Genomic DNA, 12,224 nt, shown 5'->3' with positions numbered 1-12,224 from the left:
ATGAAAATCCTAACCTCAAAAAAATCACCCTTTATAAAGGCCAAGTTCACTGAAACGGCCCTTCACGACGTAGTCGCCTACACAGAGGGTTCTGGTAGCAATGGTAACAATTCTTGACATAAATAAATAAAAAAAAATGTACTCAGCTGATCGCATGACCTCACCCAGTATGCACTTATAAGAATTGTGTTCGGGAACTCAAAAATTTGTGCAAATTTGCACAAATTGTAACTGGAAGAGAGAGGGAGAGTGCGTGAGAGCGAGCAAAATTTTGAATGTTTGGTAAGTGAGAGCTTGAAAATTTCTACTGGAGTTTTTTCCCAACAGAAATTTGCAACATAGAACTATTTTATGAAAACCAGCTGTTTAATTCAAATAAATAGCAAAAGAGAGTAAAGGCTGTCCTTACTCTGCTGCAAGCTTTTACTGGAAATGTACGCGAACAGATCTAAGGTGAGGGCACGCGAACAGCTGAGTACAACTTTTTTATATTTATTTTGATTTTGCAATAATTCTAAATGACAAATGCTTATCAACAAAGATGTGGTTTCTTCAAACGATGTTTTAGTTGATCCGATATTCCACACATAAGCAGCAATACAGTGTTATAATGATAAAAACACAATATTAAAACACATTTGAAGAAGATAAATTGTAAAACAGCTTTTATTTCTAAAACTACTTTGACATTTGCATTTACGGCATTTGCTGATGGAATTGTCCAACTCCAGAGTTGTTCCCAAATCCCACTAGAACGTCAAATGTTTGGGTTGGATTTTAAAATTTTTTCAAATTTTATTCCTTTCTTTACATTTTAAATGTTTTAATTTATAATTTACACGTTTATAATCATAATCGTAAACTAGAATGTCAATAAGGAAGTGTTCATAAATTTGATAGCCTAGTGGGAATTTCGCCACAGAGTTGTATCGTTTGTTGTTGTTGGGCAAATGAGCCAAACTTCCAACAGACGCAAACAAATTTGTATGCGTGTATGCATACGTGTGCGTACATGAGCAGAGAATATGCGAGAAGGAAGATAACAACAAGGAGAATGCGAACAAAAATCTGACTTAATGATTTAATACCGTGAAACCTGCCGGCTGTTAACAGCTGTTCGCGTGAGACCACCTTTTTAAATCCGCCTTGACGTCAATAACTGTGTTCAGGAACCCAAACATTTTTGCAAATTTGCACAAATTTTTACTGGCGTCTTGGCTACTGATGAGAGAAGGGAGATCGATCTGTACAATAGCGGGATCAGACTGCCCATCTTCCAAACATCGGGTACTGTTCAGATAGGCTGAGGACAGTTGTAAAGTAATCAACTCTTGGCAGATTCAGATTCTTCAGCATCAGTGTAGAGATTCTGTCTGGAACCAGAGCTTCGCGGCGCCACGGATGACATACGTAGCTTCGTGCGCGGTTGTTGTAGCAATGTGTTGTACACAGATGTTTTTTTCTTTTCAAGATTATCGATTATATAATACTGATGGCACAATCTCGCCAGCTGACTAATGCGTTTTTCCTCGCTTTGGAGTTTGTTTATCAAATCCAGTTCAATTGGGTACTTCTGACTCTAGAGTGAAATGCAAGCGTAAATTGACTCTGGGGTGTAGGTGTCTAGAATCATTGTAGTTCCCTCTTTAAAAACCAGGTTGTTTCCGACAAAATTTCCTTTATTGATTTTCAATGGATTTAGACCCACCGATCTTAAGACATCAGTAGTTTTGTAATTTCAATTTAGGTACAACATTCATACTCGTCAATTCTTGAAATAAAAGTTTACAGGCGTAAGGCATGGATATTTTTGAAACATTTGCGGATGATTGGCAATAATGACACCAGGAACAGTAGGCCAAACGACCACAGGATTTGCATACATCAACGTCAAAGGCATCGGACGATATCATAAGTCGTTCCATAATTAACATACTGGCGCCATAAGAAATGAGGCAATCACGTTCCATTTCTCCTAAACGAAGACCTCCTTCTCTGCTTCGTCCTTGTGTGGGCTGCCGTGTTAAAACTGCTTTCGGACCTCTAGCTCTGGCATGCATTTTGTCCTGCACCATATGCTTTAGTTTTTGGTAGTATACTGGACCGGAATATATATAGGCTTCTAAACTCTCGCCAGTAATGCCAGAATAGAAGTAGTCCTTGCCCATATAGTTGAAGCCGTTCTTGAAGAGTTCATCCTGAATATCATCACATTTTGAGCCACCAAATGCAGTACCGTAGTGAAATTTACCCTCCAACAGGCCTGCTTTTCCACCTAAAAGTTCAAGAGACTTGCCTACCGTCATACGGGAGGGGAATCCGTGGGGGTTCATTACCATGTCGGGACATATGCCAAAGTCGTTGAATGGCAAGTCTTCTTGATCGACGATAAGACCTGTTACACCCTTTTGACCGTGTCGAGAACTGAATTTGTCACCGATTTCCGGACGCCTCGTTTGACGCAACAAAATTTTTATTAGAAAATCCTCTTCGCCATTGGCAGAAACCATAACTTTTTCTATGTAACTTGGCTCGGGGCCTTTGTAGGATATAGGGACTGCTGTATAGGAAATCTAAAATTAAGATTTAAGTACATATTCAATATAATGTACTCATTAAAAAATGCTAAAATACAAACCTGAGAACTTTGTCCAGATTGCTCAATAGGATTGATGGAAGTTACGGCAGGCATTTCCTTGTTTATTAATATTTGTTTATTAACAACCATCTCTCCTGGTGCAACTATACCATCCGTATCCAGAGCATCATGTTTGAATATAACTTTGTTCGTAAGGGCATCCTTCATGGGTCCCATAATGCGATCGTATGTCTGATTGGCATATCGTTTAACCGTACATTTAGAGTTTTTATATATCAGACAGCGTCCGTAACCACGATCTATAGATGCCTTATTTAAAATTAATGCATCTTCAATATCATAACCAGAATAACTCATAACTGCAACGGTGGCGTTTTGACCTGCTGGTAGTTTATCAAATCCAGTTAATTCAATAGTTTTAGATTTCACCATAGGAGCTTGTGGATAGACGAGGTTATACATTAAAGTGTCAATGCGATTCTTTTGGTTGTAGCCAATGACACCCATTGCCTGCTTCCCCATAGCACACTGATAAGTGTTGCGGGGACTTTGATTGTGATGAGGGTAAGGAACGAGTCCGGCACACACGCCTAACAACGTGAACGGTTCCACTTCCAAATGAGTTGTCGTGTCAGGATCTATATCATTCTCGTTCCAAGCGATAAACGAATCATTTTCTTCATTGACGTCCAAGTACTCAACTAAACCATCGTGAAGAAAATCTTCAAATTTACGTATACCTCTCTTCAAATCTTCTATATGATGTTGCTGTACAGCAGGTTTTCCCTTGCGTACAATTATATACGGACGGCATAGTCGTCCGCCATCCGTGTGTATGTAAACACACCTTTGCGTGTGAGAGGTATGGATGGATACAAATGGACCTAGACGACCCTTTCGTCTCATCATGCGAAAAACTTCTACCAATCGTTTATAGCTAATGGTAAGGCCCAAAATGTTACCATTTATGAATACAAGGAAAACTTTCGTATTATTGATGGCGTCACCTCCTACCAATCGGATGTCCTCCACACCAGCGTTAAATGCTAAGCGCACAACAGGTTCCTCCTCTACTTCAGTGGTTATATGGGTCATTAAAGCTAAATTCTTTACCAAACCACACGCTTCGCCCTCTGGAGTGTCTGATGGACAAAGCATTCCCCATTGGCTGGGCTGCAGAGATCGAGGGCCGGAAACCTTCCTAGTTTTCTCAAACTGGGAATTTACTCTGGTCATCATACCTAGGGCGGATATATAACTTAGCCTTGACAATACTTGTGTGACTCCTGCTCTCTCCATTTTGAAACGCTTAATAGTCCAATTTCCCGAAGAAATTGCCGATTCTAAGCCCACAGTAATCTGAGCAGCTCTGATGTGTTTTACCACATCAAACTGTGCCGCCTTTACTTTGGGAATATTTTTGTCAGCGATCATTTTGAGTTCCCAATTCATACGTTTGAATAAATCTTCAAACATTAAAGAAATAAGGGATCCGGCTAATTCTAAGCGCTTATTGCCATAATAATCTCTATCGTCCACGGCAGAGGCATCTAATTCTGCTGCCATAACACGCCTTACCATGAGCGAAACGTAAATTGACTTTATCTGGAAGTTGAAATTGTCTACAGGAACGTGCGCCAAAATGGTAGTTGTCAAAAGTTCTCTGGCTTCGTCTGCAGGTGTTTTTGTTGCGGCGGTCTGGAACCGCTTTACCATTAGCTTCGATCCCATGTACTCTAGTGCACGTTGTTGAGTGAAAATCTTTAAATTGAAAGCTTCAAGAAGTGATGGGGCAAATCTATTTTGAGTTTCTGTGCTTGTTCCAATGAGCGACATTATTTCCAAATCTGAAACTACGCCCATAGCTTTAAAGATGACTACAATTGGGATATCATCTACCATTGAATTATGCTTCAGATAGTATTTTCCATGCTTGCTTAAGACTACAGTTCTGGACTTTTTTTCATGAGTTGAAGATGTAACCTGACATTGAACTGTGCCGTTGAATTCTTCGGTAATCATTTTATTCCACGACAACTGTTCTTGTATTAATATAACCTTTTCCTGTCCTCTTACCACAAAGTAACCGCCAGGGTCCAAAGGACACTCATTCAGCTTTGCCAATTCATATTCAGATTTGCCGGTCAGGACGCAGTTCGAGGACCGCAACATGACCGGCATGCGACCAATTAATAAATTATTTCTTACAATCCTCTGAGCTCCTCGAGTGTATTCTATGTCTACTGTAATTGGGGCAGAATATGTAGTGTCTCGTAAGCGGCATTCATGTGGAGTTGTCGCCTTTGTTATGTTATATCCATCTTCTATGTCAGGAGTACCAACACGTACATCTAAATATTTAAGGTAGAACATGGGGTCAGCATCGCTTATGACCGTCTGATTGGCCTGTATTATTTTCTTAATATCCACATTGACGAAATGGTTGAATGAATCAATGTGTTGCTTTACCAATCCTTTGACTTGAAGAAACGCTGGTACTAGTTTCCATTTCTCCTCCAAATGTTTAATGGGTTTAGACCAATTCCTATGATCAGCAACCCAGTTCGGTTCTGTGGCTGAATTTTTCATATTTCTTCACGTACCCTCGTTTTTGCAATGAATATATAAATACAAAAAAATCAACACTCAAACACTCTGCGAGCCGCAAAACACATGTTTATCACAGGGTATATCCATGAAAGGTAAGTACCAATCATGGTACATTTAAGGGGTGTAGTCATTATGACAACAACAAGAATCTAGCCCACCCAAAACTACCTTGGTGGCAAATGGCGCAAATGCAACTTTCAAAATGGTTTTGGATATAAACCTTGTTTTACAATTTATCTCCTTTAAATATGTTCTAAAGTCGTATTTTCATCATCATGCTTGTGATTCCACACATAAACAAATATCCGATCAAATATAACATATTGGGTTGCCCAAAAAGTAATTGCGGATTTTTCATATAGTCGGCGTTGACAAATTTTTTCACCGCTTGTGACTCTGTAATTGCATTCTTTCTTCTGTCGGTTATCAGCTGTTACTTTTAGCTTGCTTTAGAAAAAAAGTGTAAAAAAAGTAAATTTGATTAGAGTTCACTCTAAGTTTCATTAAAAATGCATTTACTTTTTTTTAAAAAATCCGCAATTACTTTTTGGGCAACCCAATAGTTTTAAGATCTTAAAAAAAATACATCTGTGTTAACAAGCATTTGACATTTACTGCCTTGTTCACTAACTTTTTTACTCAAGTGAGTCGAGTCACTCACTCCAACATCTGTTTTTCCTTTATAAAATCAGCTCGTTTTGACACAAGGGTGAACGAAAATCGCTCACTCTCAGTGATACAAAGTTAGTGAACCATGCAGTTAGATTTATAGCAAAATCAAAACAAAAATAAAAAATTGTACTCAGCTGTTCGCATGACCTCACTTTATAAATGCATCCTGGTCAGGATTCACTAAAAGACGGTAAGGGCACTTGCGAAAGCATAACGTGAATAGAACATCATTAAGGATGTCAAATCTGCCGATTGAAAACGTCATCAAATAGGAGAAAACGTAAACAAAGGATGAATGTAAAAAGAGAAAAGGTTGACATCCTTAATGCCAAGTACTGCCAAAAATTAAAAAAAATCATATGTCGATTTGTCGCTTGGCTCAACCTTATTCAGCAAATCCTGCATCCTGGTAAAGGTTGTGCTTCTTCCTTGTTTACACTTGGAGCTAATCTAGATTTGCGACAAGTTTTCGGAAATCTCGCGTTTTGCAACGAGGTTTCCTACAATAGGGATCCCAAAGTCGACTTTCGACTAATCAATTAGTCGACTTTCAATGATTAAAAAGTCGAATAATAGATTTTAATGTCGAATAGTCGAAACATGGTTGAATTAACAAGGTTGGCTCATTTGTCCAACAACAACGAAATGAACTATACAACCCTGTGGTGATGGTGGCGCAAATTCCCACTAGGCTGTCAAATTTCTGGACACTTCTTAATTGACATTTGATGGTCTTCAGCGGAGGTATTCAGATGGCAATAAAAATTCGTGCCATATCCAAGCAAAATTTTAGGGATTACGTCAGTATAGGATTAAAATTCAGCTTAATAGGTTTATGTTTATGGAATATTGGCACAATTTTATCCATTAAGCGTTTATGTTCGAGGATGGGCTGTATAGGACTTTATGTTTTCATTGCCCCCGTAAAGACTGGTCAATTTTGTGTTTCTTTTGGGGTTTGAAAAAGGAAGTGATAGAGAACATTAGTTCGTTACTCAAATGTGTAATAAAATGTGATGTTCTACCTGGGGTTTAACATTCAGAGACACTATTTAAAAGTCGACTAGGTTATACCATTTCAAGCTTTAATTCAATTACAAAAAAGGGGAAAATAAAGGAAAGGAAATTTTTGACTAAAAATCGAAATGTTTACTTTTTTCGGAAGTCGACTACGTTAAAGACGAAAAGTCGACTTTTTGTAACAATAAGTCGACGGTTGAACAACCTAGCATATCTCGGAATCAGTCACGGTTACTCCGTCAAAAGTGACTGAGGTCCTGTCACCCAGTCTACCGGGGTTCGAAACCTAAACCGGTGCCTAAGTTACATTGCTCCAAGTGTTCCAGCCACAAATTCCGCCTATGTTCGTTGACTTTCCTGTTATTTCCAGATTCAGATCGTTGATTCTGGGGTTAGTGGGGCCCATACAACGAATCCCATTACTCTCGTCTGCGAGTACCACTGCCTGCGTCGGAAAATTGGGCCATTGGGGATATTCGACCGGCTGGTATAAAGCAAGCGGCTGCTGCGTTAATGATGTCTCAGAATTGGGAAACAGCTACCAACGGCAGTACCGAAACTGACTGATATCCCTATGCACTCCATGTAGCGGTCACTAGGGGTCTATGTATACGGAATGATGTAACCGAAGGCAATCCCCCACCTCCATTCCTCGAGCGATCCTTATGAAGCACATTGTATCGGTGCCAACTGTGCAATCTGCAGATGTTGGTGCTTTCTCTCCTGGATCGCTGCGACCAATATGTTCTTCCGACTCATAAAATCCACAATCTCTTCGATCTTGCCACGGGTACCGTTGCAGTTTAGTTGCAAAAATGACACTTCCCGGCACTGGCCTGGCAATATTGGGGCTGGAATGCTGCTGTTGTGTATATTGTCGTATAAGAGAGGATGGGGGTCACATAGTCCAACGACGAGGACGCAGAAGGCGACGACGCTTGTGACCCACTGCTGGCTATGTTCGCACAGCTCCTTCCAACATATCCAGTATGACTATACTCCCGTAGTGCGTACTATCTGGTAATTTTGTCATGCTGAGTAAAATTTTTTTAATTTTGTGTTGTGTTTGCAGTAAATCTACATGTCAAAGGCTAAAATCTTAAAAAGCTGTTCTATTTGATCCGATATTCCTCACGTAAGCAACAAAGTGTTATAATTATGAAAATACAACTTCAAAAGTTTTAAAACATCGAAAAAAATCTTACTTTTCATCTTGGACTTGCAGCAAACAGGAGGTGAGCTGAGCAGAAAACTTAAGTGCGGCCAACGGCATATTGATACTTTTGGTTGATGTATGATAACCAAACCTTCAGTCTCGAAAAACAGATTGCAAGAAAAAGAAAAAAACACCGATTTATTTAAAAGAGTGAAAGCCTAAAGGGAAGAATAAATCAAATAAAAAAAGACCCAGAACAAAAAACAACAACTTTTCCGCTCCTTTACTGAAAAAAAAGTACACTTCCCATAGTTAAAAAAGGGAAGACGAAACATCGAAAAAAGACTAAAATACGAAACAACCTTAAAACTTAATTACATCTAATAATAAAAAAAAGAAGAGAACTACCCTACAGCTAAGCTTAAGAACTAAATTACAAACGATTTGTGAGAACTAAGCTAATCTTGAAACTACACTAAACGTTTATTTTAACAATCAAATATATATATATTTAACAGCTAAAATATTGGGTTGCCCAAAAAGTAATTGCGGATTTTTCATATAGTCCGCTTTGACAAATTTTTTCACAGCTTGTGACTCTGTAATTGCAGTCTTTTTTCTGTCAGTTATCAGCTGTTACTTTAAGCTTGCTTTAGAAAAATAGTGTAAAAAAGTATATTTGATTAAAATTCATTCTAAGTTTTATTAAAAATGCATTTTCTTTCTTTTAAAAAATCCACAATTACTTTTTGGGCAACCCAATAACTCAAAACTCACGGCTCATCTCTTCTGATTCATCGTTGGACTGCCGAGAAAGAAAAGGCACTCGCAATCCGCAGTGTCCCCAGTTAACTTACCTCGACATTAACACACCAAACAGCTCACGAACGTTAGGCGAACAGACTTATATATGAACTAAAAACGATTACTCATTTTTTATCGGACCTTTCCAGAAATTTTTTGGTCTTTGCCATAGAAAGTGCCGTACTTTAGGCGTATTGAACGACCTGAAAAAAGGAAATGCAATAAAAGAAAACTAATTTAGACAACTTTAAATTTTTGTGATAGTCGACAAATACTTACCTTACCATTACAACATTCGGTCGGACATAGACGGACAGACAGACTAAGCTGCCTGGAAGAAGAAGACGGAAGATGCCATTAGATCCTCATGAGGCTGGATAAGTAAATACATATATATATAATTTTCGTCTTGCGTTTTTTTCCTATGCTGAGCATTATATATTCACATGAAATCCATTAAAGTAAATTCATAAAGTTAAATATGCTCCTACCTTTTTTTATTTTCAATTAATTGTTGAGTAATATCTTGGCTATTTTGGAATTTGTCATAAACATATCTTTTCTTTTACATATAGTAAGCTTTGCATGTAAAATTTGTTGTTCCTGCTTAGGTGATACGATTTCGCAAAGAACCCCATCCGACGAGCACTAGACGCGCATACACCATCGTGCAAGCGAGCGACAAGCGGTCAACGAGAATACTAGCACAAATCATTAGACCAGGATGGGACCTTCAAGTGAAGTTACTCAATGTATCGTTAACTTGAACTTGAAATCTCTTGGCGTGTTTAAGGGCATCCTTCTTCACCATGGAAATGGTGGCTTTCAATTCCTTGCAATCTACTTTCAATTTCTTTTTGGCTTCCACAGCAGCAGTACGATGTTTTCGGTTCTTATTCAACTCGGCATCCAAGTTTCTCAATTGGCTCACCAAGCCGCGATGGTTCTCTACAGCTTGTCCTTTCTTTGCCTGGAGATCTCGTTCGAACTAAGAGCGCATTTCATGAATATTGAAATCGAGAGACAATTTGCATCTTTGGTTAGGTGCAAACTATCTAACTATTCTGCGTTTCGTGCTTTCAGATTAGCGATTAGCGACTCCAGGGAAACGTTTGTTTGTTTCTTTTTTAAAAAAATGTACTGTACCACTTTGATTCTACCATCTTGAGAAATGTTACCTTGCAGCTATCAGTTTCGGCTTTCACCACCTTAGAATAGCTTAAAGTGGTGGAGAAGTCAAGTTTCCCTCCAGGCGTTGATTCTACCAATTTGGGAAATGTTGTCCTAGTGGAGAAGTCGAGTTTCCCTTCAGTCCTTCAGGTCTCGACTCACATTCAGAATCATTCTCCACATATCTTTGTGCTGCAATTAGCTACGACTTCCTCTCGGTCCCTTCCAGTATAATGGAATTTCACGCGTCAGCCTCCATATTTTAATTCGTCGATTATTCGGAGTAGATCTTTTAATGCTTCACTATAAAGCACATTTACTTCTTTAACTTCCTGGAATATGTTCCTGTACTCCGAATACTTAATAATCACTTGCTTCCTTATTTCCTTAACAAAGGCAACTGCAATTCCTCGAGACTTTTTTTAATTTGCTTATGCTGTGTCTTACTTGAAACAGCAAAGCTTCTCTCCTGGAATACTCTACCGACCCCGTCGTTCGGTCCGACGGGGATCCAAGAGTGCATTTCTTATGTCCTTTCTGTCCAACACGTCCCTTAATCCGTTTAGATACTATAAATTTGATTTCTTTTCTGTACTGCGCATCAACTCTTTTTGACTGCGCCGGTATAGCTCTCCGATTTGGTTTCCATGCTCCGGTTGACGCTTCAATAGGCCATTGGTAGAGATTTTTCAACTACAATCGGTGTTCAACGAATATCTTTCAATTTTTTTTACAATGTCATTGTTTCAGCCATGACATACACTTTACAAAGTTTTTTTGTTTCGTTGGATCTACTGAGCTTCCTAGTATGAGAAACCTCAGTTTTTCGAAAAACCTAACATTCAACTTTACAAATCTTTCGAGACGGCTTAAACAATAAAATTCCAATAGTATTCACTTAACCTAAAAAAAATAAAACAGAAATGCATTAGACTGTAAATTTAATTTATTATCAATACGATGAACTTACCATAAAATCCTTATCTAGCTAACGAATGATTCTGTTCGGATTAATTTTGAACATCCCATATTGTCCCGGTCGACCTACGTCTCATTTTTTTTCTGAGACGGCCGGCTCCTCAGATACTTGGTGTCTAAAATTAATATCACATTTACGGAACACATCATAAATCAGCTGTTTTAAATGAATTGGCGAACGAATCGAGTGACAAAAAAACTAGATCGTCACTCAGGTATCACCACTACGAGTATTCTTGAATGAGGATACTCGTAATGGTGATATCTACGGTTAATTGATTTTGTATTGTAACTCAAAAACTAAGAAGAGGAAAACAAATGGTTATTTCTCATTCACATGCTTTATTGCAAACTTCGTTTCATAACACCCTGTTTAAACTGTTCATTAAATTTACCGAGCCATTAAATCCGGATTTGAAAAAAGCAAATAAAGCAATAACTTTTAAAACAGGTTCACACAACTGAAGAAGTAAAAACGCGATTATGAAACAGTCTTTTAAACATTTTTATACCCACCACCGAAGGATGGGGGTATATTCATTTTGTCATTCCCTTTGCAACACATCGAAATATTCATTTCCGACCCTATAAAGTATAAATATTCTTGATCAGCGTAAAAATCTAAGACAATCTAGACATGTCCGCCCGTTTGTACGTCTGTCTGTTAAAATTAGGCTACAGTCTTCAAAAATAGTGATATTGAGCTGAAACTTTACACAGATTCTTTTTTTTTTTGTCCATAAGCATGTTAAGTTCGAAGATGGGCTATATCGGACTATATCTTGATATAGCCCCCATATAGATCGATCCACCGATTTAAGGTCTTAGTCCAATAAAAATCACATGTATTAACCGCTGAAATTTGGGACAGTGTTAGGCCCTTCGACATCCTTCGTCAATTTGGCCAGACCAGTCCAGATTTGGTTATAGCTGCCATATAGACCGATCCTCCGATTTAGGGTCTTAGGCCCATAAAAGCCACATTTATTATCAAATTTTGCTGAAATTCGGTACAGTGAGTTGCGTTAGGCCCTTCGACATCCTTCGTCAATTTGGCTCTGATCGGTCAAGATTTGGATATAGCTCCCATATAGACCGATCTCTCGATCTAATGTTTTGGGCCCATAAAAGGCGCATTTATTTTCCAATGTTGCCGAAATTTGGGACGAAGAGTTAAGTTAAGCCCCTTCACATATTTCTGCAATTTGGTCTAGA

General features: G+C 38.5%; 1 protein-coding gene across 1 annotated transcript; it reads right to left on the bottom strand.

Moving 5' to 3' along the window:
• Positions 1–648: 648 nt before the first annotated feature.
• LOC106083799 (DNA-directed RNA polymerase III subunit RPC2) lies at positions 649–5,266 on the bottom strand. The gene is made up of 2 exons (XM_013247049.2): positions 2,639–5,266; positions 649–2,573 (listed from the first exon to the last, which is right to left on the bottom strand). Exons 1-2 carry the CDS (start codon positions 5,186–5,188, stop codon positions 1,722–1,724), a joined length of 3,402 nt encoding a protein of 1,133 aa, XP_013102503.1. The 5' UTR covers positions 5,189–5,266; the 3' UTR covers positions 649–1,721.
• Positions 5,267–12,224: the final 6,958 nt, after the last annotated feature.

Source organism: Stomoxys calcitrans, chromosome 2 (genome assembly GCF_963082655.1).
Source record: "Stomoxys calcitrans chromosome 2, idStoCalc2.1, whole genome shotgun sequence".
Lineage (NCBI taxonomy): Eukaryota > Metazoa > Arthropoda > Insecta > Diptera > Muscidae > Stomoxys > Stomoxys calcitrans.
The sequence above is the reverse complement of the archived record's forward strand: the minus strand, read 5'-3'. Positions and strand labels throughout refer to the sequence as shown.

Coding starts and splice junctions, on each gene's coding strand:
- LOC106083799 (XM_013247049.2), bottom strand. CDS start 5,188: ATGAAAAATTCAGCCACAGAACCGAACTGGGTTGCTGATCATAGGAAT. Junction 2,574..2,638: donor AATCTGGACAAAGTTCTCAG/GTTTGTATTTTA, acceptor TCTTAATTTTAG/ATTTCCTATACAGCAGTCCC.